The 20,881-nt window shown below is 39.5% G+C and overlaps 2 protein-coding genes across 2 annotated transcripts; one reads left to right on the top strand and one right to left on the bottom strand.

Moving 5' to 3' along the window:
• Window positions 1–4,055: 4,055 nt before the first annotated feature.
• Window positions 4,056–12,201, bottom strand: LYRM7 (LYR motif containing 7). Its single transcript, XM_002189652.6, has 5 exons — window positions 12,049–12,201; window positions 10,099–10,171; window positions 9,424–9,494; window positions 6,956–7,037; window positions 4,056–4,580 (listed from the first exon to the last, which is right to left on the bottom strand). Exons 1-5 carry the CDS (start codon window positions 12,064–12,066, stop codon window positions 4,504–4,506), a joined length of 321 nt encoding a protein of 106 aa, XP_002189688.2. The 5' UTR covers window positions 12,067–12,201; the 3' UTR covers window positions 4,056–4,503.
• A 4,235-nt stretch (window positions 12,202–16,436) lies between these two features.
• Window positions 16,437–20,357, top strand: HINT1 (histidine triad nucleotide binding protein 1). Its single transcript, NM_001145560.1, has 3 exons — window positions 16,437–16,583; window positions 19,126–19,230; window positions 20,018–20,357. Exons 1-3 carry the CDS (start codon window positions 16,473–16,475, stop codon window positions 20,180–20,182), a joined length of 381 nt encoding a protein of 126 aa, NP_001139032.1. The 5' UTR covers window positions 16,437–16,472; the 3' UTR covers window positions 20,183–20,357.
• Window positions 20,358–20,881: the final 524 nt, after the last annotated feature.

The following is a 20,881-nucleotide window of genomic DNA, read 5'->3' as shown; positions in this document are numbered from 1 at the left end:
GAAGTTTAAAGAACTGCTGGTACTTGAAGCTGTATTTACAAGTCCAGTGTGATACAAACGGGGCTAATAATGCAGCATTCAGACTACTTCTGCTCCTTCAGCTGGCAGGATCTCTAAGAAAAAGACTAAATGATTATGTCACTGAAGTTCCCACAGGTTTGCTGATCTTATGTTACCTGAAAAACTGAGAATTCAGCTCCTTAGAGAAGGTACAAGCCACCTTTCCATATTAAACTTTTAATGCTACTTCCAGATCAAATCTTTGTAAAATCACTTTGTGATTTAAAAGCACTCCCTTTACCAAGGTGCACCGGAACAGAGAAGGGGATTAATTTTCCCCTGCTACATTAGAACAAATACCTTGTTTCACCTGAAACTCTTAAGAGTTCAACACAAATCCTACCCACACAAATCAAATCAATTCATAGATTAAATCTATAACCTGTGTTTTATGAACACCAGGCTATACAAAGCATACTAATAGCACGATTGATCCCTAGCCTAATCTTGCAGAAAAACACAACTGAAGAAACCTTTTATTTTGTTTGTAAATAGGTGGTTAGAAAGAATGGTGGTTAGCACAAGACCAGAACTTAGTATTTAAACCAGAAATACTCTTCAGATATATTTCATGCTCTCAATAAAACTACAGTGTATATGAAGTCAACACTTCCTGAAAGAGAATACAAAGGGAGAAGGCTCTAACAGCTGCATCTCTGGTAGACAAAGCCAAAAGCTGAAGCACAAAAGAATTGTGCTACATGGAATCACTGAGGTGGCATCTGTTCTGCCAAACTCTGCACACATGTGACTACCTTGAGCAGACCTGAAACTCGCCTGTACAACCCCAGGTCTTGCTGAGCATCACTGCTGGTGTCTCTGCACAGGTCATGGACACACCCCTGCACAGCAACGTGTGCTGGTCAGACCACACTGACCAGCCTTGGCTGTGGCAGCCGGGCTGCAGCAGAGCTGAACAAGCATCAAGGCTTTTCCAAGAGCACCTCCTGTCTGCCTGCAGAAGAGCTGTTTTGGTTTGGTTGTTTTTTGTTTGGTTTTTTTTTGGTTTTTTTTTGTTTTTTTTTTTTTAATACAGACCTAATAAAACTAGTTTAAAGAACCATTTAAGGCATATCTTTTATGATTGATGATATATACTCTAGAAGGAAATGCACATGCATTTGCTTTAAAAGTTCTGCTGTTCCAGTAAACCTAAAAAACTTAAATGTGATTGAATTGTGTTATTGTGAGCCTATTCAACTACAGTTTCTGTTGTAAACAGAAAACCCTTTTCCCTTCCCAAGCCATTAAGTGAAAACTCCTGTAATGACTTGAAAAGTTTCAGTTGACTTCAACCTTTGCAAAGAGAGATTGCAAAAATAGTTCCTTTTTAATTTTGATTATTTGTATTAATTAAAAAAATGTATGAGCACAATCCTAGCAATATCAAGAACAGATTCATACCCAGAGTGAAATTAAAATGGGAAATGGAAACTGGGGTGATGGCTGGATTCTGGAATGCAAACCAGGTAACCTGAAGTAAGGGGAAGAGGAATAGTCACTATGACCAACTAGCACGAAGAAGCCTTTGATTATCTTAATAAGCAGCTGCTCATTAAGCAGGTTTGTGAGATTCTTTCAAGAATGAAAAGTTAAATTTGAAGAAAGAGAACACTTAGTGGGCCCAGACAGCAACCAAGTCTGAGATACTTTTAGGCTCAGGAACATACTTGGATTCCCATTTACCCTGGTCTAGGTACCCCCTGGATTCCTATTTAAGATCACATTGAATAAGAGCAAGGAATAGGCCTTTCAGTCTCTTATGTCAATAGCCTTTTTTGTATCATCTTGATTTTCATAATCTCATCACTGCAGAGTTTGGTTTGTCTTTGCTGCTAGGAATGCACAAGGACAGCAGGAACATGGAATGCTAATGCACACACCATAAAGGTACTGCACAGGAGTGTAAGAACAATCATTCTGAAGACCAACAAACTGTACCAACTATTTTTACAAGGTACTTTATTTTCACCAGTTGTGTATGTTATTCAAGTGACTCATTCTGTACTTTTATTGTGAGTATTCAAGATATATGTAAGATGAAGGACACAAATGCCCGTTGAACCACAAGCCTGATCCTGTAAGTTGACACTTCCCTACTGTATTTCTTCTGATGTATTCTTACTAAAAAATAAAACCCTGGAACACATGACAGCAGAAGGATACCAAAGCAGCAGTCCCATGACAAATTTCTCCACTTGTGGCTTCCTCGAAGAGCACATAGAAGACCACCATCCACCACTGACATCACTGAAGTCTTTTAGTACCTATTTTGCATGGTAATGGGCAATACTGTCTTACATCAGTAGTGAAAACTTACCAGGCATCAGTTCTATAAAATCAATCTGTGTTTTATCTATTCGAGCCAGGTCTTATAAGCTCTCATAGACAAACATCATACCCTTGATAGCTCAGCTACCTCAGGTGACATAGAAGTAGCAGGATGGCTCCTGTGACAGTGTTGGAAACAAAAAGGTTTTAATAATAGGCAAAGTAAAAAAGCTCTTTACAGAGAAAACCCAAGCCAGGGCAAGAGGTTCTTGCTCCTGCTAAAACACTTCACAAAAGCAATTACCTTCTTTTGTTCTCTTCTTTTTCTAGGGAATTGCTTAGGCAGGACTTTTTTGGCTCCTGTCCAATTAGCTATCCTTAAGTTTGAGTTGAAGTCTCAAAGGTCCTATGAGGTGTCTTAACTAAATCAAAGGGAGAAACTTCTGGACTTTTGTCCTTTTTAAGGAGACAAAGGGTGACTTGTTTACTCCGTCAACAGGGGGCACATTCCTATAAATCTGAAGGCTAAAATCTCTAAGGCTACACCCACAGCCTAAGGCAGTAGCTATGAGAGGTGAATTCCCCCCAATTCCAACATGCCATGGGATGTACACCTTAATGGTTATATAATTTCGCAGTCTTGCCAGACCACTGTTTAATTATTTCTGCTTAAAAGTTAGTCATTTCACCTAAGGCAATGCTCTGCTTTCTTTTTACAGTTGCCACTACCTTGTATTTTCTCTTTCTGGCATATGACTCTCTTATGCCCCTTATAGAGGAAAAAAAAAAAAGGTCAATACAGGCAGGCTGCAGGATGGGAAGCCAGACATAGAATATAGCTAGTCCTTAGGAAAGTAAAAAATACCAGGGGCCTAGAACAAGACATTGCCTACAGACAGATATTTGTTTTGCAGTGGAGCCACTAGAACACAATAAATGACAAGAACTGCAGTAATTTAATTCTCTCTCCCATCGTGTGCCTGGTGTGTTTTAGCTACAGCGCAGGGATTATGAGTATAAGTCAAAGAGGGTTACTGACAGCTGTATTTGCTGCTGGCTGCCCTGGCCATCGCAGCCAGTGGCAAGTTTTAAAGAAAGGAGTACTTGTCACACTGACATGCTTTGTGAGAAAGAGACTGGATGAAGGCACTAATATTCTGGTTTATTCAGCCAGTCAAGCCACAGTACACACACAGGCAATTCTGACATCGTGGAGACTTGAGATAGCAGATACAGTAGGAGTCATGAGGCGACGCATTGTTGGACTGCCTCACTCCTTGAGTACTCTGTGAGGTACTTAGATCCTAGGGTGGAGCCTGCTACCAGTTTCATGAAGAAAAGATTATATGTATCACTGCAGTTGTACCTCCTTCCAATTAAAATGGAAGTGAACAGATCTTTGTAATGAACTCCACAAGAACCAAGGATGTATCCTTTTAAAAAATGCAAATTACTAGGGCTTACTAATCATACTTTTCCTATATTCACTCTAGGCAAGTTCACTTGCAACTAAACAGCAAGTTTAGTTTTCTTTCAAAAATGTCTCAGTCACTCAATGATTACAAGTTAAAGCACAAACCACAAATTCATAAACCATATGATCTAAACCAACATGCTTAGGTTATGCTGTGTCTGGGTTCTCTTGTGCTGTCATCTGAGAACTCAAACCCTACCATTCCTGCTCATTCCAGAGTGTGTAGGAGAAGAAAACACTAGACATGCTCTCCCATCTGTAAAACACAAATAATTTATTCAGATAAACCTTTAAGAACCCTCTCAAGCATCACAGTATACTAGTGTACAATTAATGACAACTTCAGAAATCATGCTTTTGGTGCAAAGCATAAATTCAACATTAAATGCCACAAGATGGTTTTTCATTACTTCAAAAAAGCTTATGATTGACAATAAATATTATCAGTATTAAGGACTCAATTTAATTTTTATAATTTTTAGTTTTGAAAAACTCTGCATTGCTAGGAAACAATCTCTGTCTGAGAGCTGTCATAATCAGAAACATTCCTGGCTGAAGTAACACAATTAGTAAGTGTACTTTTAGGTTCTGTGAAAATATTAACTATCTTCCACTGAATAAGTGCATGATGATACTCCAGCACTCAATAAAATCAGTGAATTGATTTCAGTCTCTTTTTTCCTGGTAGCAGTATTTCCTCAGGATTCTTGCTTTTTTGTTGGTTTATCTAAGTAAGGAATGTTGTCCTGTAGCAGATCTTTCCTGGGTACGAGTACTGAAATAGAAAAAAAAAAAAACCAGTAAGAATATAATCTTATGGAAAATACTATTTCAAATTCTAAAGGTGTTTTTACATTTACATACAACATATCTGGTTATTAAAATGAGGATCTGAACTTGTGGAAAGTAGCATCATAGTATCTAAGACAAAATCATACTAGGATTTTACTTTCAGCTGGCTATAATAATGTTTTCCTGACTCCTTTTATAAGCATTGAAAATTTTCTATTAAGAAGCCATAAAGTTTTGCAGTAACTTTTAGCAGGAGAGTGAATGGCATTTTTTTCAAGCCTGAGTCGTATTATGCTTCGGCAGTTTCAAAAATGAACACTGGATTTAACTTAGCTCTCTCACTCAAGTCATGGACTCTAATCTGTAATATTTATCTTGTCACACCTATTTTAAAGGCCAAGAGGAAAAGAAAGCACCTAGTGAAAGTTACTGCCACTGTATTGTCACTGTCACTGTATTTTGTGTCCTTCATTACTGAGTCCCCTGTCCTATGCAGCTGCAGGCTCACGTTTTCTCTCCTCCTCCTCCTGTTGCTGATACACCTGGCTGTCCTAACCCCATTCCTACATACTCGCATAGGATCAAGCCAGTATTTGAACAAGAATCCACTTGGCTTTTGCAAAGGAAGCTCTGCCTTACAGTCTCTGCTGGAATTCTCTGAATGGTGCTTCAGAGGTTACCACAACATGTCTGAATTCCCCAATGTCCCTCAGTCAATGCTTTTATAAAACAGCCTTATTATGACAGAAGTCTTGCAGAGATAAGTCACTGGTTAAACCGTAAGATGTGAACAATAAGTGATCAGGTCATCCACTGGAGTGATGACAAATGTGGAGTTCTACAGGTATTTTTGCTGACATATTCAACATATTCGTAAGTAACCTGTGAAGAAAAGGCTTTTCATTATACCATCCTGAAGAATTTCATTAAGAAAATGTCTTATTGTGAAAAATAGCAAGACACTCTTAAGACCTGACTAAGTAAACTGACAGACAAAATTATATCTGGAGACATGCAATGCACACAGGTCAAGAAAAATACTAACCTCGCAAAGTAAGTATTAAGTTCAAAACTCTGATGAGTTTAATGAGTACAATTTTGTAAAAATAAATACATAATATATATGCTTGGCAGCCAAAAATTAAACTTAGAATTAGCAGTGACTATTAGCAGGAATCCAGTTGAAAATGAAAGACAAAACATTATTGTGCCATCATTGTGTGTATAAATGCCTCCTTGCCCACACTGTGCAGTGAATAGCAAGAATAATCATAGGCATTCACCTGTTGTTTCTGAGAGCTGTTTCACGGGGAAGTGAAAAAAAAGGAAGCAATAAAGTACTTAAAAACTCATTAACAGCTTGGTGAAAATGAAAAGTAATTGAAGAGAAGCCCATTGAAGATAATTAAACCTGAAAACATCCCTGACTCAGAAGTGCTGCCAGATGTGAATAGCTGAAAGAGGTGCAGATTCATTTTGTCTGTTCCTATTCTTCAACTGTTATCTGCCTGGAATCACCGTGGAAGACCTGACACTGGTCCAGACTTACCTTTGGCCTTGATCATAACTGCTGTTTTAAAGCAAAATGTTTTACCAAACCTAAAATTGAAAATTGGTACAAAACTTTACAGCCAATACTAAACGAAAGTAAAAGGAAACAATCGAAGTAAAAGGAAACTGTGTACACAGATGAAGATTTCCTGTATTCTCTTACCATACAGTTGTATGCTGAGCCTACCTACTACTTCTCTTTTTGGCTGCAAGATAAAAGAACTTCTAAACCAGGAATCAGGATTTTGGAACAGGATAGACTTTGCATTGAGGTAATCACTGTGTCACAAATCTTACACTGCATAACCTGAAACTGAAATTGTTGGAAAAAAGTTTTGGAAATGAACACTCAATCCTCAAAGAAAAAGCTATTTTATGGTTAGAGTACATACTGCACTTGCTAATACTCCTCAGGCAGCTGCTCCCTATTTGGTAGAGCAAGCACCTACAGATAGGTACAATGGCTACTGCCTTTAGACATATGCTGACTGACTAGCCTGTAAGTGCATGTGGACCAGCTATCTAATTGCTGACCTTCCTAATAGTTATAGCTAGTTAAAGGCATTCAAGGTAGTCTTTTCTACCAGCCTCCGTACTTCAAAACATTTGTATGGAAACTTTGTGCCTTTGAAACCTCCATCCATCCTAGGCAGTAACATTAATGAATAGCTTACATTACGAATTTTGCCAGAGAATAACAGACAGGCTATTTGCCTCACTATTTCTTTCCTTATTTTAACATTCTATATTTATTTACTAAACTGTAACATAAATATAAGTATCCTTCTAGCATGCAGGCTTACTCACCTATTTTGTCAGAATCTGTGTGAACCGCCTGAATAACAGAAGTTCTGAGAATCACTTCAACATCTGAAGCTATTTTAAGAAGCTAGTAAAAGAGTAAGAAGAGAGAAACAAGAGAAATTTAAATTACACGTGACTATTTCTGAAGCTATTTTCCATACTAGACAACTATTAAAATAATAAAGTCATTCTGTTATACTACTCAGTTACTTATGTACTATGTATACATTACTTTTGCCTTGGGGATCCTGTTATAATTTACAGATTGACATGTAAGTGACCTTGACATGGAGCACATAGTGAAGGAAACACTGGCTCAGTAACATACCCGAGTATATACATCTACGCACCAAATTAAAACTGCAAATGAGTAAGTTGAAATGCAACTATAAAACTAATTAACTAGTTTTCAATGATCAAAGACACTCACTCACACCTCAATAACCTTTGACTTCTCATAGTGAAATTGCAATCTCATTCTTTCAACACTACTGCTCCTGAAATAAGGAGACAAAAACAAGGGCAAAATAAGACATGAATTAAACATACTGAGGTTTCATAGTAGAACTGTGCAGAAAAACAAGGCACTACCTACAGACTACCCAAAGTATTAGTATTTGGCAAAAGGCCTGGAATTCCTTCTCTCACTAAGAGGATAAACTGCAGCACCCTTGCTAGCTTTGCTAAGCCATTAAGAGAAGTCTAATACTTGTTTGCATGATACCTGTATCAGAAATAAATGGAATTGCTCAAGTGAGACGTTTCAGGAGACACGCTCACACTAGGAAGAGGCACGTACCAACAGAAGTGGATCTTTGCAAAGGCTAGAGCTCAATGCTTGCCATCTACACGGCACTTCTCATGCTCCTCCCTTTTAAGGGCTTCAAGCAGGTACCCTCCAGATCCTCCTGCTGAAGGCACATTAGCACCCAGGCTGCATGCTCCTGAAGCACAGCTTCCTCTTCAGGTTGACCTTAAGGGAATTCTGCTCGTTTGTCTGACACTTCACATAGCAAGACAAATCACAGGTGCATTAGTTTCAGCTATCGTATTTCTCATTCTCATACCTGATCTCCTTATGTCACCACAAGCTTGACACATACAAGTACGTACAGATACAAGTACTTGTTGTCATGTTAGAATGCACTGTAGTTTTCTATTCTGGCTGGTCAATACTCCATTTTTAGTTCTGTCCAAAGCAGAACACTAACAGCACCACATTAATGCAAGCAAGTGCTCAAACTTCCTGAAGTCTTATATAAAACTTCATTCAGTGCCTCTGCAACCAAGTCTAATTAGTGCATACATGTAATAAACATCTGTGATGTTCTAGGAGTGTGTAGCTGGAATGGAAGTCTAGTATTCCTTTCACTGACACAGTTAATCAAGTATCAACTAATCCATATTAAAAAGTCACATATTTGAAATTTGCAGGTTGCCTAGAAAACAAATAGAGATTTCAGAATTGCAGCAAATAGTTTTCCTGTACATCTATTAAAAAAACCAACCCTGAACACATAACTTAGCTGATCAGACAGTAGTAACACAAGCAATGAGTATTATTACAGGAGGCTAAATTTAGGAACTATTGTCAGAACTATTTACATTACTGTTCAGTGGCTGATGTAAGGAAATGTTTTAATTTTATTTCTTCAAGGGACAGACGTAGGCACTTTCTTCCAACCAGTGCCTGTGACAATGTAAATACACTCTGACAAAAGGCTGAATGACAAGCACTAAATTGATCACTCTGTAGAGATGTTAATAACTAAAATTATCTAAAATACAGAAGCTCTGTTTCAGTTCACAGTAACTTTCAGAAAAAAAATGACTCAGCAAAAAGTGTTAAGGCAACAATTATGCTAAGGTAACGAACTTAGTGAATTAACAGAATGCTTTACTTTTAATGTGTGATGAGGAAAGAAGAAGCAAAAAATCCCTGTATTATAATTAATATATACTACAACTATACTATACTACAATTAATCCTAATAATTTTGCTGTTTTTTGCCTCCCACAAAGATGCCGAGTCATTTGTGTTCTGTTAGTAACTGAGCAGAGTAATTTCCCTGTTTGTTTCTGTTTACCTAAACAGGTAGCAGGTAAATTTAAGTGACCACACTGCAGATAGGTAGTATGAGCAAAGCATAAACTATTTACATAACAATTGCAACTTTAAACATTTTTCTCATATACTTTTATTATAAACTTCAAAATAATCACACTAAACTATCAGAACACACTTTCTACTTATGTATTTTTGTATGTACAAAATTCTGTAAGACAGTATTAATACCATTGTAAGACAGTATTAATACATTATATGTTTATAAACAAAGATCCATGTAGAAGTCTTTCTAAACCAATCCAGCTTTCATGATGTCTCAATGTGTGTACAGTGGTTTAGAGATCCTTTAAGTAAAAACCAAATTTCTAAATATTCTTACAAGCAAGAGAAAGCAATAAAATACCTCATTAATCTTCTCTTCAGATGTCTCGTCTTGGTTATTTCTGAATTCTTCATTTATCTTTTGTCTTGCAGCTAAATAAAGTAAACAAAAAACCAAAGTATGAACAAAAATTTTATTTTGAATTTGTCACTGCCCCAAAGTTAAGAATCTTAAGCTCTTTATGGCACGTTCCTGGGGCACTCTGATCAAAGTATTTCAATGTAAGATCTCCACGTAACTCACATGATGTCACATTTTAAGTTGACTGGTATTCAAATAAAATAAGATTCCCAATTTAGCATTCTGTACTGCATACACAAGGTACTAAAAAATCAGGATTAATTTCTTGAGGAAAAATCATACATAGAGAATTAATTAGTACAGCTAACCATGCTGTGGCTGGACTGAAGAGAAGTTAAAAAAACAAAAGACATATATCTCCCAGGAAGATCAGGAACATTTGAAAAAGAAATGTTACTATTCCAAAATATGTGGGTGCTTGAATCTAAGAACCATTTTTCTGTTTCAAATTAAAGGATATCTGGTTAGGGACACAAAAGTTTTCCCAATTATTACTTGAAAATTATGGGAGTAACTTGAAGAAAGATTATGTTAAGAATTATCCTTCTCTGTACTCCAAGAAGAAAGTTCCACAAAATATAGGTAAGCACACACCCCACAAAACAAGTATCTCACCTTCGAGGGCTTTGTGATCATTTTTAAAAACTTCTTGCCGTGTTCTGTGTAACAACTTGAAAAGCTTCAAAACCTGCCAATACAACATCAGTATAATTAACTTATTTGCTAGCAGGAGTGTTAGTTAAAATGAAAATGTTTTGGTTGAAATTTCTTGTTCCTTCCATTCAGTAAAGAATTTGATACAGAATCAATATCTAAGAGGCTTTACTTAAATTCCTGATTAAAACACTCACAGCCAAAGCAGATGTGATGTCATCAAAATCTTAGACAGGTCTAGGTATTTCAAATTGCTCTAAGAGATGCTGGCACCACAATCCTAAATAATTATTTGGCAGGATGGGAATACAATCCTGAAACTACATGGACACAAGCATTATTTATTGTGCCAATGTTAAATACACCCAACAGAACAGGAATAACTCTAAAAGCCAAGTTACCTGAAGGAATTATCAAGGTTACAACAGTGCATATTCTCTAGCTTTTGAAAGAAGACAGAAAAAGAAACAGCTGAAGTATGCTTACATAAAAATCTTCTACAAGTAGAGCAGCAGAACCAATGCAAAGTCCTTCCCTTAAATGCAACTGCCAGGTCAGGAAATTAACACTTCAGTAAAAGCAAACACTCAAAGCTAGGATTTACAATGTACAGAAGACACCCCTGAACACGTATGAAAAGCAAACCCCTGGAGAATCACAGCTCACAGTCTTGTGGTTTTGATCATTCATACAGACTGCAATGAATCACAGAAATACTCAAACCCTTATGAGACTTTTTTGGTGTTTGCCAGACTAAAAAGAGTCTCTGACAAGCACCAGAAAAACATAATCTTGATAACAACATGCCTTTTGAAGCTCCTTCAAGTACTTCCAACCATTTTGGCATCTCTAGAGGGCACAATTCTAGGCACTTCATAATAATCTCAAATTGTTCTCTCACAATTAGTATTCCAAATATTTTTCAGAAGGACATAGAAGAAACAGAGGGCTGTAACCCAGAAATTAACAGAGCCACATTGCCTTTAACTGCACCATTCCCTAGGTGGATGAACCTGTGGAAAGTAAACTCACAGAATTAAAACACAACAAAAGTTTTGCAGGTATTTTAATATCCTAAACATTTTCTACCCCACAGTGTATTTGGCATCTTTGCAAATAGCAAAGTAATATTACAAGTGGTTTTATGTTAAACACACATGTATGGCAAAACTTTAAGTTTACTGTTATTTTGGACAATTTGATGAGCCATTTCCAGGCATCCTCCTACCCTTACAGCAGCCTACAGCTTCCTCACAAGGAGAGGAGGAGGAGCAAGCACCAATCTTCTGTCTGGTACCGTGACAGGATTCAAGCCAATGGCCCGAAGTTGTGTCAGGGGACACTGAGGCCACTCAGGGGAAGATTCTTCACCCTGAGGGTGACCAGGGAAGTGGCCACAGCCTGGCAGAGCTCAGGAAACTTTTGACCACATCAGCCACAGTGGTGAAAAGCTGTATGAGATGGTTTTGATCAAGATGCATTAATGCAGACACCTCTGACCTGTACAGCCGCTTGCTTTCACAGAGAGCCCCGCCAATACCTGCTGACTGTACACCAAAACCAGGGAAATTACACCCGAGCAATGAAAGGCCTTATTAATTCTTAGCTCCATGTTCTTCCCTATCTTACCCTCACGAGACGTGCTCTTCATGCATTTTAATCTGCCTATCACATCTTCTCGCTTCCTTTTCCCGCAACGGCCTTTCCGTGCAAACCGCTACTTTCTTTTACCTAGTTTTTTATCCTTCTTATCCTGAAAGTCTGTGTCTTGTGGCTCTACAAAAGCTACAAAGCTGCGACCCCCACCCCCCCCGCCGAAGCACGGACAGAATACGTGTGTATGCGTGTGCATGTGTGTTTATATGTGTTTATATGTGTGTCTATATGTGTTTATGTGTGTGTGTCACTCGCCTGCCCGCGACTCCCCATGGCTTCCGCCGCCGGAAGTGCCGCACCGGAAGTGCCTCTCAGGGACGAGCCGCACCCTCCCGCTCTGCCGCCGGTGCCGCCGCCAATGCTGTCCCCCCCCCCGGGGGCCGCCCGCCGCCGTTCCGGGCAGCCTGAGTTCCGCCGCCCCGCCGCCGCCACCGCCGGGGCTGGCGCGGCTTTCACGGGCTCACGGCAGGGAATTCCAGCTCAGCCTGGAACGGACCACAGTGGCGCATCTGGCCCAACGTCCCTGCCCAAAGCACATGGCACACGACTGTATCCAGGCAGTTCCATCCCCAGTGGGAAGACTTCACCTCTTTCCTGGACAATCTGCTCCTGTGCCTGCTCGCCCGCACAGTGAACAAGTTCAGAATTTCTTCCTCGTGTTCACAGAAACTTCCTGTGCATCGCTTTCTGCCCACTGCCCCTCGTCCTGTTGCTGGGCATCACTGAGAAGAGCCTGGCTCCTTCCTCTGACGCTTTTCCTTCAGATACTCTGAAGATACATTGATGAGGTTCCCCAAAGGCGATAAATAAAGGGTCATTTACTCTAACATAGTCCACTAACAGATTAACTTATTTTGCATTTTGTCCCATTTTCCATACGTGGCTTTAACTATTCTTTAGAGGCCCAGCTCCCACAGCCTCTCCTCGAAAGATGCTCCAGTCCCATCTTTGCTGCCTCCGCTGGACCACTCCAGGAGCTCCATGTCTCTCCTTGTCCTGAGGAGCCAGAACTGGACACAGCACTCCAGATGTGCCTCACCAGGGCTGAGCAGAGGGACAGAATCACCTCCCTCAACCTGCAGGCAATGCTCTTCCTAATGCACCCCAGGACCCCATGGGCCTTCTTGGCTATTATAGTAATAAACGCCAGTCACTTGTTTTTTAAAATTTCTAAAAGTTTAATAATAATAAAATAATTATAAAAATAGTAATACATTTAGAGTAATAAAATTTAGAGTTAGGACAATTACAAGACAATAAAAAGCAAAGAAATACAGACGTCAGGATGCTCTTGGACACTAAGTCACGAAAAGCATGCCTTGTGAACAAAGGAATAACCTTAAAAGCAACAGCCTATTGCATATTCATATATCTCATACATGATACATAAATTCCTTGCAAATTAAGAACTTTTCTGGTTTTTGTCAACTTCTTCTCCTTAATCCTGGTGGTTCCAAAAAGATGGAGAGAAGGTGGAAGAATGTTTGTCTTTTCTGATAAGGAGGCAGTAACTTTTTATGGGCCCCCTGCACTGACATCTCTGTGTGAAGAGTTTCTTGATTATCTCATCTTCCCGCTTGAGCTTGTAACAAATTCTATATCACAGAGTTTCTATTTTAACATTATGTTGTAATCTTAAACTATATTTAACACACTACTTTAGAGAATTAACATAGCATAACTTTCTAACATTACACATATAATATTCATTGTAACATTCGCAAAAAGCCAACCATAAAATATGCATTTTTTACACATCAGTTTCTGTGAGATACCTAGAATGGCCAATAAATGATGATATTTGCTGCTTCTTCAAATCAGTTTTTATTTTGCCAGACTGTTTCCTTGCTCTTGCAGTTAGATCAGCCAACAGCAGTTTGGAATCCTTCCTTATCTGGGGCGCCACCTTCTTTCCCATGACTATTTTTTCACCACTTCAGAAGAAAAGTTACAATTCCTTGTTTCTGTGCTTATCAGTACTATGTCAGGACCTCTCCAGTTTCTAGGTATTCAACTGCACTTAGAAAAGGATGTGCTTTTCAAGGACACTTTTGGTTCACAGGATCACAGCTGCCAAGCTGGCTTTTTTTTTCTGCTGGTGTTATCCATCAGGCTTTTTTTTTTTTTTTTTTTTTTTTTTTTTTTTCTTTTTTGTTCAGTCATTTCTCCTCTCTAGTCAGGTTACTTTCTTGGCTGCTCACACCAAGTTCCCCACAGCCCTGGCTTGCCTTACTCGCACCCTGACCAACCCAGCCTTGGCCTGGCCACATCATGGCCACATCTATAAACCTGAATTGCCATTCTCTTGAAAACCAAACAAGCTTCTAGTTCACTAACACATCGTTCAGCATTCGCTAAAGGCAGCATAAGGATTTTCTGTGTAATCAGCTTTACTGCTCATTACACCTCTAGCTTCAATACAGCCCATTTAATTGTTTAACTGCAATTACATTGTAAGCTAATTGAAATATGGGAACACTAAACTTTTACTCAATAATTTTAATATTTTTATTATTAATACTTAATTGTAAGCATCTATTAAATACTTATTTTTACTATGTAACACTTAAAGAAACTTGATCTCTTAGCAGAAGTGATGTTTATTTATAATTTATTTCCATAAATCATTATTGCAGATGTGAATGAATGAATGAATAAGACCCTTTGAAAAGAGGATCTAATTAATTCAGTGTTTTATTCAAAATAATATAAAAGTTGCTGTTTACACGATGAGACAAAAATATATGCTGAAGTTAACTATATGAAAAAAGATGTTTTTGCTTTTTAGAGAAACTTCTAAACTTGTCTCTTTATGTCTTCTCTTAACATAGAAATATACTTTCTAACTAACTCCACAGCAGCGTTTGCCCCAATTAATCATATATTTGCTGGATAACCTTGGTTAGACAACAATATAATGCAAAGAAATTTGTCCTTGAAGTACTTCTTTTAATTGTCATAAAGCTCCAGTACCATCTGTAGGACATATACATGTCAAAATATCTAAATCCAGAACATAATCTAAGGAAGAGAATAAAAATTTATTGTCCAATGTGCTTTACCAGAGGTTTTTTTCCAGGGTATTTAATGATAAACTATTTCAGAGTTACTACCAGAAACATGACAAATTCTGCTCTTTTTCTAACACATTCAGGTAATCAGCTGCGGAAACCATATTAGGTTTAAGCCACTTAGCAGTACTTATTCCCCACCTCCCTCCAAAATGCTTTCCTGTAACATTTTAGTCTAGAGTCAAATATATAAAAATGTCTCTATTAATATCCTCCTAGACAAATCTTCAGGGAAATCAATCTATTTTATTTGTAAAGTTTAGAAAATCATAGAATCTGGAATGGTCTGGGTTGGAAGGGACATTAAAGGTTATCTAGTTCCAATGCCCCTACAATGTGCAGGGACACCTTTCACTAGACCAGGTTGCTCAGAGCTCCATACTCACATCCAATTTAAACCTCCAATCTTGCAGTTTCAAGCCATTCCTCCATGTTCTGTCACTACATGCCCCTGTAAAAAAATCTTCCCCCATCTTTCTTGTAGGCTACCTTCAGTACTGCAAAGCTGCAATTAGGTCATTCTGAAGTCTTTTCAAGGGTGAACAATTCCAATTCTCTCAACTTGTCCTCACAGAAAAAGTGCTCTGTCACTCTGATCATTTTTGTGGCCTCCTCTGGACTCGCTCCAGCAGTTCCATGTCCTCCCTGTGCTGGGACCCCAGAGCTGATGCAGAGTTCCAGGTGGGCTCTCACCCCCACTCAATACAGTGCTACTAGCACTTGAAGCAGAGCAGAGGGGCAGAATCCCCTCCCTCCCCTGCTGCCCACGATGCTTTGGATGCAGCCCAGGACACGTTTGGCTTTCTGGGCTGGGAGTGCCCATGGCTGGGTCATGTCCAGCCTCTCACCCATGAGCATCTCCAAGGCCTTCCAAGGTCTGTTCTCAATCTCCCAGCCTGTGCTGACAGCAGGGGTGACCCCAGTCCAGGACCTCATACTTGGTCTTGTTAAACTGCATGAAAATGAAGCTTTGTTGTTACTCTTCAAGGTTTGTGTTGGTTTTTAACCCCTGCTTTTTGATTTCTTCTATTTAATGACTGATGTCGTAGATGTATTAAAAAACCATTTACAACTAGATGTATAGCTGTGTAACTTTGTGCTGCCCTCTGTGAATTATTGCTTGGCCATATTGATTAGTTTGTTTCATGGTTACAAAATGCGCAGAACGGCTGGCAGGTCAAACTGCCTCTCTGCAGGACCGTGATTCCAGGAGCACCAAATACCTCCAAACTTTGGTGAAAAGCTAACGCAGCCCAGCCTGGTGCAGTCTGCAGGAGTTCGTCCCAAGAAATCACACAGATATTTAATTTGGATTTCATATTCAGCAATTCTGCCCGCAACAGCGTCTCCCGGGACGACGCTTTCAGCACAGTCTCCTTTCCTTGATCCCCGCGCGGAGCCGGCCATGGTTCCTCCCCCCGGATCCCTCCGCGAGTCCCGGGTCAGCGAGGGCGCGCCAGCGCGGTGGGCGGGACCAGCGGGACAATGACATGCGAAACCGCCAATCAGACGGGCGGGCACGGCCAGCCGCCGGCGCTGGCCCAATGAGCGCAGTGGGGGCGTGGCCGCAGGGGAAGGCGGGGCTGAGGGCCGGCGGGAGCCGCCGCCATGGCTGACGAGATCAGTAAGGCGCAGGCGGCGCGGCCCGGCGGGGACACCATCTTCGGGAAGATCATCCGCAAGGAGATCCCCGCCAACATCATCTTCGAGGACGAGCAGGTGCGGGCTGTGCGGGGGCCGGGGGCGACGCGGAGGCGCTCGGGAGAGCGGCTGGGCGGGCGGTGCGGCTTCCCTGCACCGTCCCTGCACCGTCCCTGGAGCTGCATCCGGCTCCTTGCCAAGGGTCGAGGGTTCTCGCAGCTGCTGTGGAAGGGTACTCGTGAAACCTTTACCACTTCCAGGCAGCTTTCTTGCGGCTTCCGAGCAGAGCACCCCGGCTTGTGCAGGTCCCGATGTGCCTCTCTTACAAAGATGATGCAGCTCTGCCTGCTGAGCTTTGGCAGTGAACCTCCGAGAGCGATTGCTGGTGCATCACAGCATGTTCGGGCCGAAATTAAATCATTAGCTTTAGATGAAATGCAATGGTCATTCCCAAAATGTAAACTAACTCGTACTTCTTATAAGATCTGCACATTTTTTCCCCTATTTACAGGGGCCTTTGCTTTTGAAATAAGGGATTATTCTCAGTGTACAGACTCGCTAGGATGCAGTTTGTCAGATTTATGTGCTTATAAATCATGCATAGCTTGAAACTGTTTCCTTAATAGATGGCAAGTTGCCATATGCTCTGAAGAATATTGAAAATGTTGACTGCTTTCCTAAAGTCATGCCTTTGTTACTGCTCTCTGTTTATGTGAAGGTGTGTGATCTTTCTTTACCGGAGTTAAACCTCTGTGTTTTTCTTCAGCTGCGGTGGTTGCAGCAGAGTAAGCTGGGTGCTTCTTGATTTAGGAATCAGGCCATTGACTTCGCTGAGCCCACTTTGACAGCTATTTGTGTAGCTGGTGTATTTCTGGAAAAGTCATTACCTACAGTGCATCACTTGGTTTTTACTTCAAAGTGCACAGAAATGTAGAATTTCTAGGTTTCAGTTGACTGGTGGGCGATCTTGAATTAATATTGTTGGCTTTATGGAGGTCTTTTTAGAGGTGGCTGGAAGTGCTAAAAGGAGAAGGGTAAGGAAGGCCTTTAATCAATAATTGACCTTCAGAGAAAGGGAAATACTGAAAAGTGCAAAGTCTCTGTAGAATTATGCCTTATCACCATTTTTCCAGTTGAATCTAAACTTCCTGAAATGACGTTTGGTTTCCCATGCACTCATGAATTTCTGTGATTGTGCTTTTCCCTTATTGATACTTCTGCTTTCTGTACCATTGAAAACTATTTACTTCCAATCTTTAGCTCTTTAAATTCTTCGATGCAGTTTGGCCATTTGCATTCTTCCTCTCTGGGATTACATATAATAGGAAAGCTGCTTGCAAAATGGTCAGCTCTAAGTATGATTTATTTAAAGGGGTGCAATTAGTTTTATTCATCAATTATATACTTACAGCCCTTCCCTGTTTGGAAGAAATGAGCAGTTCATCAGATATTCAAAACTGGGCATTATCTTCCTAAAGATACCTTAAAACCAGATTGATTTGATGTATAAAATATAAGTTGCATAAAAGATGGATGCAAGTTGAGTTTGGGCTTTTCACATTTCTTCTCATATTAAAAAAGCAGTATAGTTGCAAAGAAGATTAACTTAATTGATTCACAAAGAAAAGTATCTAGGAAATAAGCATTTTGAAGAATCTAGGTGTGTGTTTTTAAGTAGCCACTGTCTGTGACAAAACCAGTCACTGCCAGGTGTTATGCTGTTGAACGTGATGGGTAAGTCAGAGGTATCCTTGGACTAATGGTTGCAGAGTGCCTCCTGTGCACCTGCACATTTGTGAAGGTTCCAGTTGCAAGTCCCAGTCCTGTGGTTTGCCATTTGTACAGAGAGACACAGCTTCATTTTCCCTTGCCTATTGGCAGTTCCTGATTTGATATTTAGGTGATGCATGCAGTGTAAAGTTGGTTGTAATTTTGGTATTTAGTCAAGATTCAGCTAGTCACTACAGACACATATTTGTATTTCAAAAGTGATACCTTTCTCTCAATTTGAGAATGTCTGAAGCAAAGCTGGTGTTCATGCATTACTCTGAAATACTTGGTGCTTTTGAGAACAGACGTTTAATACGGCCTCAATCACATAACTTCAGGATCTACTATCTAATAGATTGCTAATACAAAGATCAGCAAGGGTTGCCTTGCTGTCTTTGACCAAGGAAATATTCAGACGTATCTAGAAGATGATTAGTAACTCTTTGCCATTTATTTTATTAAACATGGTGTTAATTAAAAAAAAAAAAGTAAGTATAAATGTACTTTTTATAGGCATGCATGCCAACAGCTCTACTAGTTGTTATGCATATGTTGCATTAATTAATCTTGAACCTGATTGCATATTGCTTTGCTGAGAAGTCTGTAGCTTTTAAACAGTGCTTTACAAAACAGTGATTTTTTTTTTCAGCAGATCTGGTAAGTTGTGTTTTGAGTTTAGAAATTAAAGGATTTAAAATAATATATAATTCAAGAAAATTTAACATCTCTGCTTATGTTTGGGATATTTGGTAATCTGCTGAGGTATGTGTTTAGTGGGGCATATTGATTTACTGAAACTCTTACCTTTCTCCAAAGCAAATGATATTTTATCTGTTTCCTGTTCCTCCAGTGCCTTGCGTTCCATGATATTTCACCCCAAGCTCCAACACATTTCTTAGTGATTCCTAAGAAGCCAATTGTCAGATTGTCTGAAGCAGAAGATTCTGATGAATCTGTAAGTACTCTAAAGGTTTTCTGTACACCTAACTGTGCTTCTCATTACTTCATAATATACTAGGCTGTCTCCCTTTTCCTTTTGACCTTTCGAAGAGGCAGAGTAGTTTTCTGATACTCTTAATGCTTGTCCTCTAGCTTAAAAGATGATGGAGTTAAGGTTTTCCAGTAAAATTAGCCAGAGAAAGCAAAATATATCCGTGCATGTATTTTCCATGCAAAATGAATTGGTATTTGTTATCTAATAATCCTGACATCTGTTTTCATTGTTTGCATGCAATAGTGCTACTCTAATATGGGCTTGGGGTTTTTAGCAGGTCAGAGGTGAAGAAAAGGAAGCTTAGCTGAGAGGTGGTGAATATTTCATTTTATTACTAAAAATATCAAGATCAGAGATTTTATAAACTTTACATGATAAGATAAAGTTTATTTTCCACCAGAATGATATATGTTGTCAGAAGAAGTAGTGGGGGCTTTAACCATGAAGTAGATTTAGCTTTTATGGCACTTTTGCAGTCTGTTACAGCCTGGCTTGAAAAATAGTTCTATTTTCCCCATATATTAAGCCTAGTCAGTCTTTATAGTTTTTCTTGGAAAGTGACAGTTGCATGCAGGCAACAATTTGAAGAGCAGTGGCTGAATTTCTGAGAATTAACTTACTGGCCTATTGGTTCTCTGCTCTCATTCCTTCCCTTCCCTTCCCTTCCCTTCCCTTCCCACCCTTTCCCCTTTTTTGTGTGTTTTCTGTTGGTTGTTTTTTTTTTTTTTTTTTTTTTTTTTTTCTCCAGCTTCTCGGGCATTTAATGATTGTTGGCAAGAAGTGTGCTGCTGAGCTGGGCCTGACCAATGGATTCCGGATGGTTGTGAATGAAGGGCCTGAGGGTGGGCAGTCTGTCTATCATGTACATCTCCATGTTCTGGGTGGTCGCCAGTTGGGCTGGCCTCCTGGCTAAGATTTCTACACCACAGGAGTTAACTGCATGCATACAAGTTACCACCAAATAGATTTAATATGTTGTCCATCAATCTAGCCACTGTTAGTGTATTGTTTTTTTAATGTGTGTCTACACAGGGTAATAAATGCTCTGAACAACATTCGCACAATAAAGATTAAGCATGTGGGAATCATCTCTGTCTTGTGTGCTTTACTGATGGAAACACTTCTGAAGTTGAAATCATGTTCACTGAATTCAAAGCACAAAACATGTTTCAGTCTGTTTACAAGTCTACTGTGGGTACTGATTTGCCAAAGCATTGAAAATCTAAAGGTGCAAACACTTGTCAGACTTTCATGTCTTCTGGGAAGAAATCTAAGCTTTTAGTGGTATGTAAATATTTGTAAAGCCAGCATAGGCTGCTGCTGAAACTTCTAAAATGTGAAATTCCAAACATGCTGTTCAAGGGCTGTGTCAGTGCAGTATGTGGGGAACAGACATTCCCAACATACTCCATTTTTCCACTGAGAATGGGTAAAACGATAGTCCAATGGCAGCTGCTATAGTTCAGTAACACATGGGTGATTTTGATCAAATTGAGGACTTGAAATTAAAATACTGAACTGTTCTAAGATATTCAAGGCCATTTCTTGTCATGTAAGCAGCATGATGTAGTATGCAGATATATATATCTTTTAGATTCCAGATTTTAGTGAG

Source organism: Taeniopygia guttata, chromosome Z, assembly GCF_048771995.1.
Source record: "Taeniopygia guttata chromosome Z, bTaeGut7.mat, whole genome shotgun sequence".
Classification (NCBI taxonomy): domain Eukaryota; kingdom Metazoa; phylum Chordata; class Aves; order Passeriformes; family Estrildidae; genus Taeniopygia; species Taeniopygia guttata.
This window is presented reverse-complemented; position numbering and strand designations above follow the sequence as displayed.

What these genes read in the sequence shown, in the direction of transcription:
- LYRM7 (XM_002189652.6), bottom strand. An exon ending in TGATCACAAAGCCCTCGAAG is followed by an intron (nt 9,495 to 10,098) that starts GTGAGATACTTG and finishes TACTTTATTTAG; the next exon opens with CTGCAAGACAAAAGATAAAT. An exon ending in CTGAAGAGAAGATTAATGAG is followed by an intron (nt 7,038 to 9,423) that starts GTATTTTATTGC and finishes CTCTTTTACTAG; the next exon opens with CTTCTTAAAATAGCTTCAGA.
- HINT1 (NM_001145560.1), top strand. Translation starts at nt 16,473, where the DNA reads ATGGCTGACGAGATCAGTAAGGCGCAGGCGGCGCGGCCCGGCGGGGAC. An exon ending in TCATCTTCGAGGACGAGCAG is followed by an intron (nt 16,584 to 19,125) that starts GTGCGGGCTGTG and finishes CTGTTCCTCCAG; the next exon opens with TGCCTTGCGTTCCATGATAT. An exon ending in CAGAAGATTCTGATGAATCT is followed by an intron (nt 19,231 to 20,017) that starts GTAAGTACTCTA and finishes TTTTTTCTCCAG; the next exon opens with CTTCTCGGGCATTTAATGAT.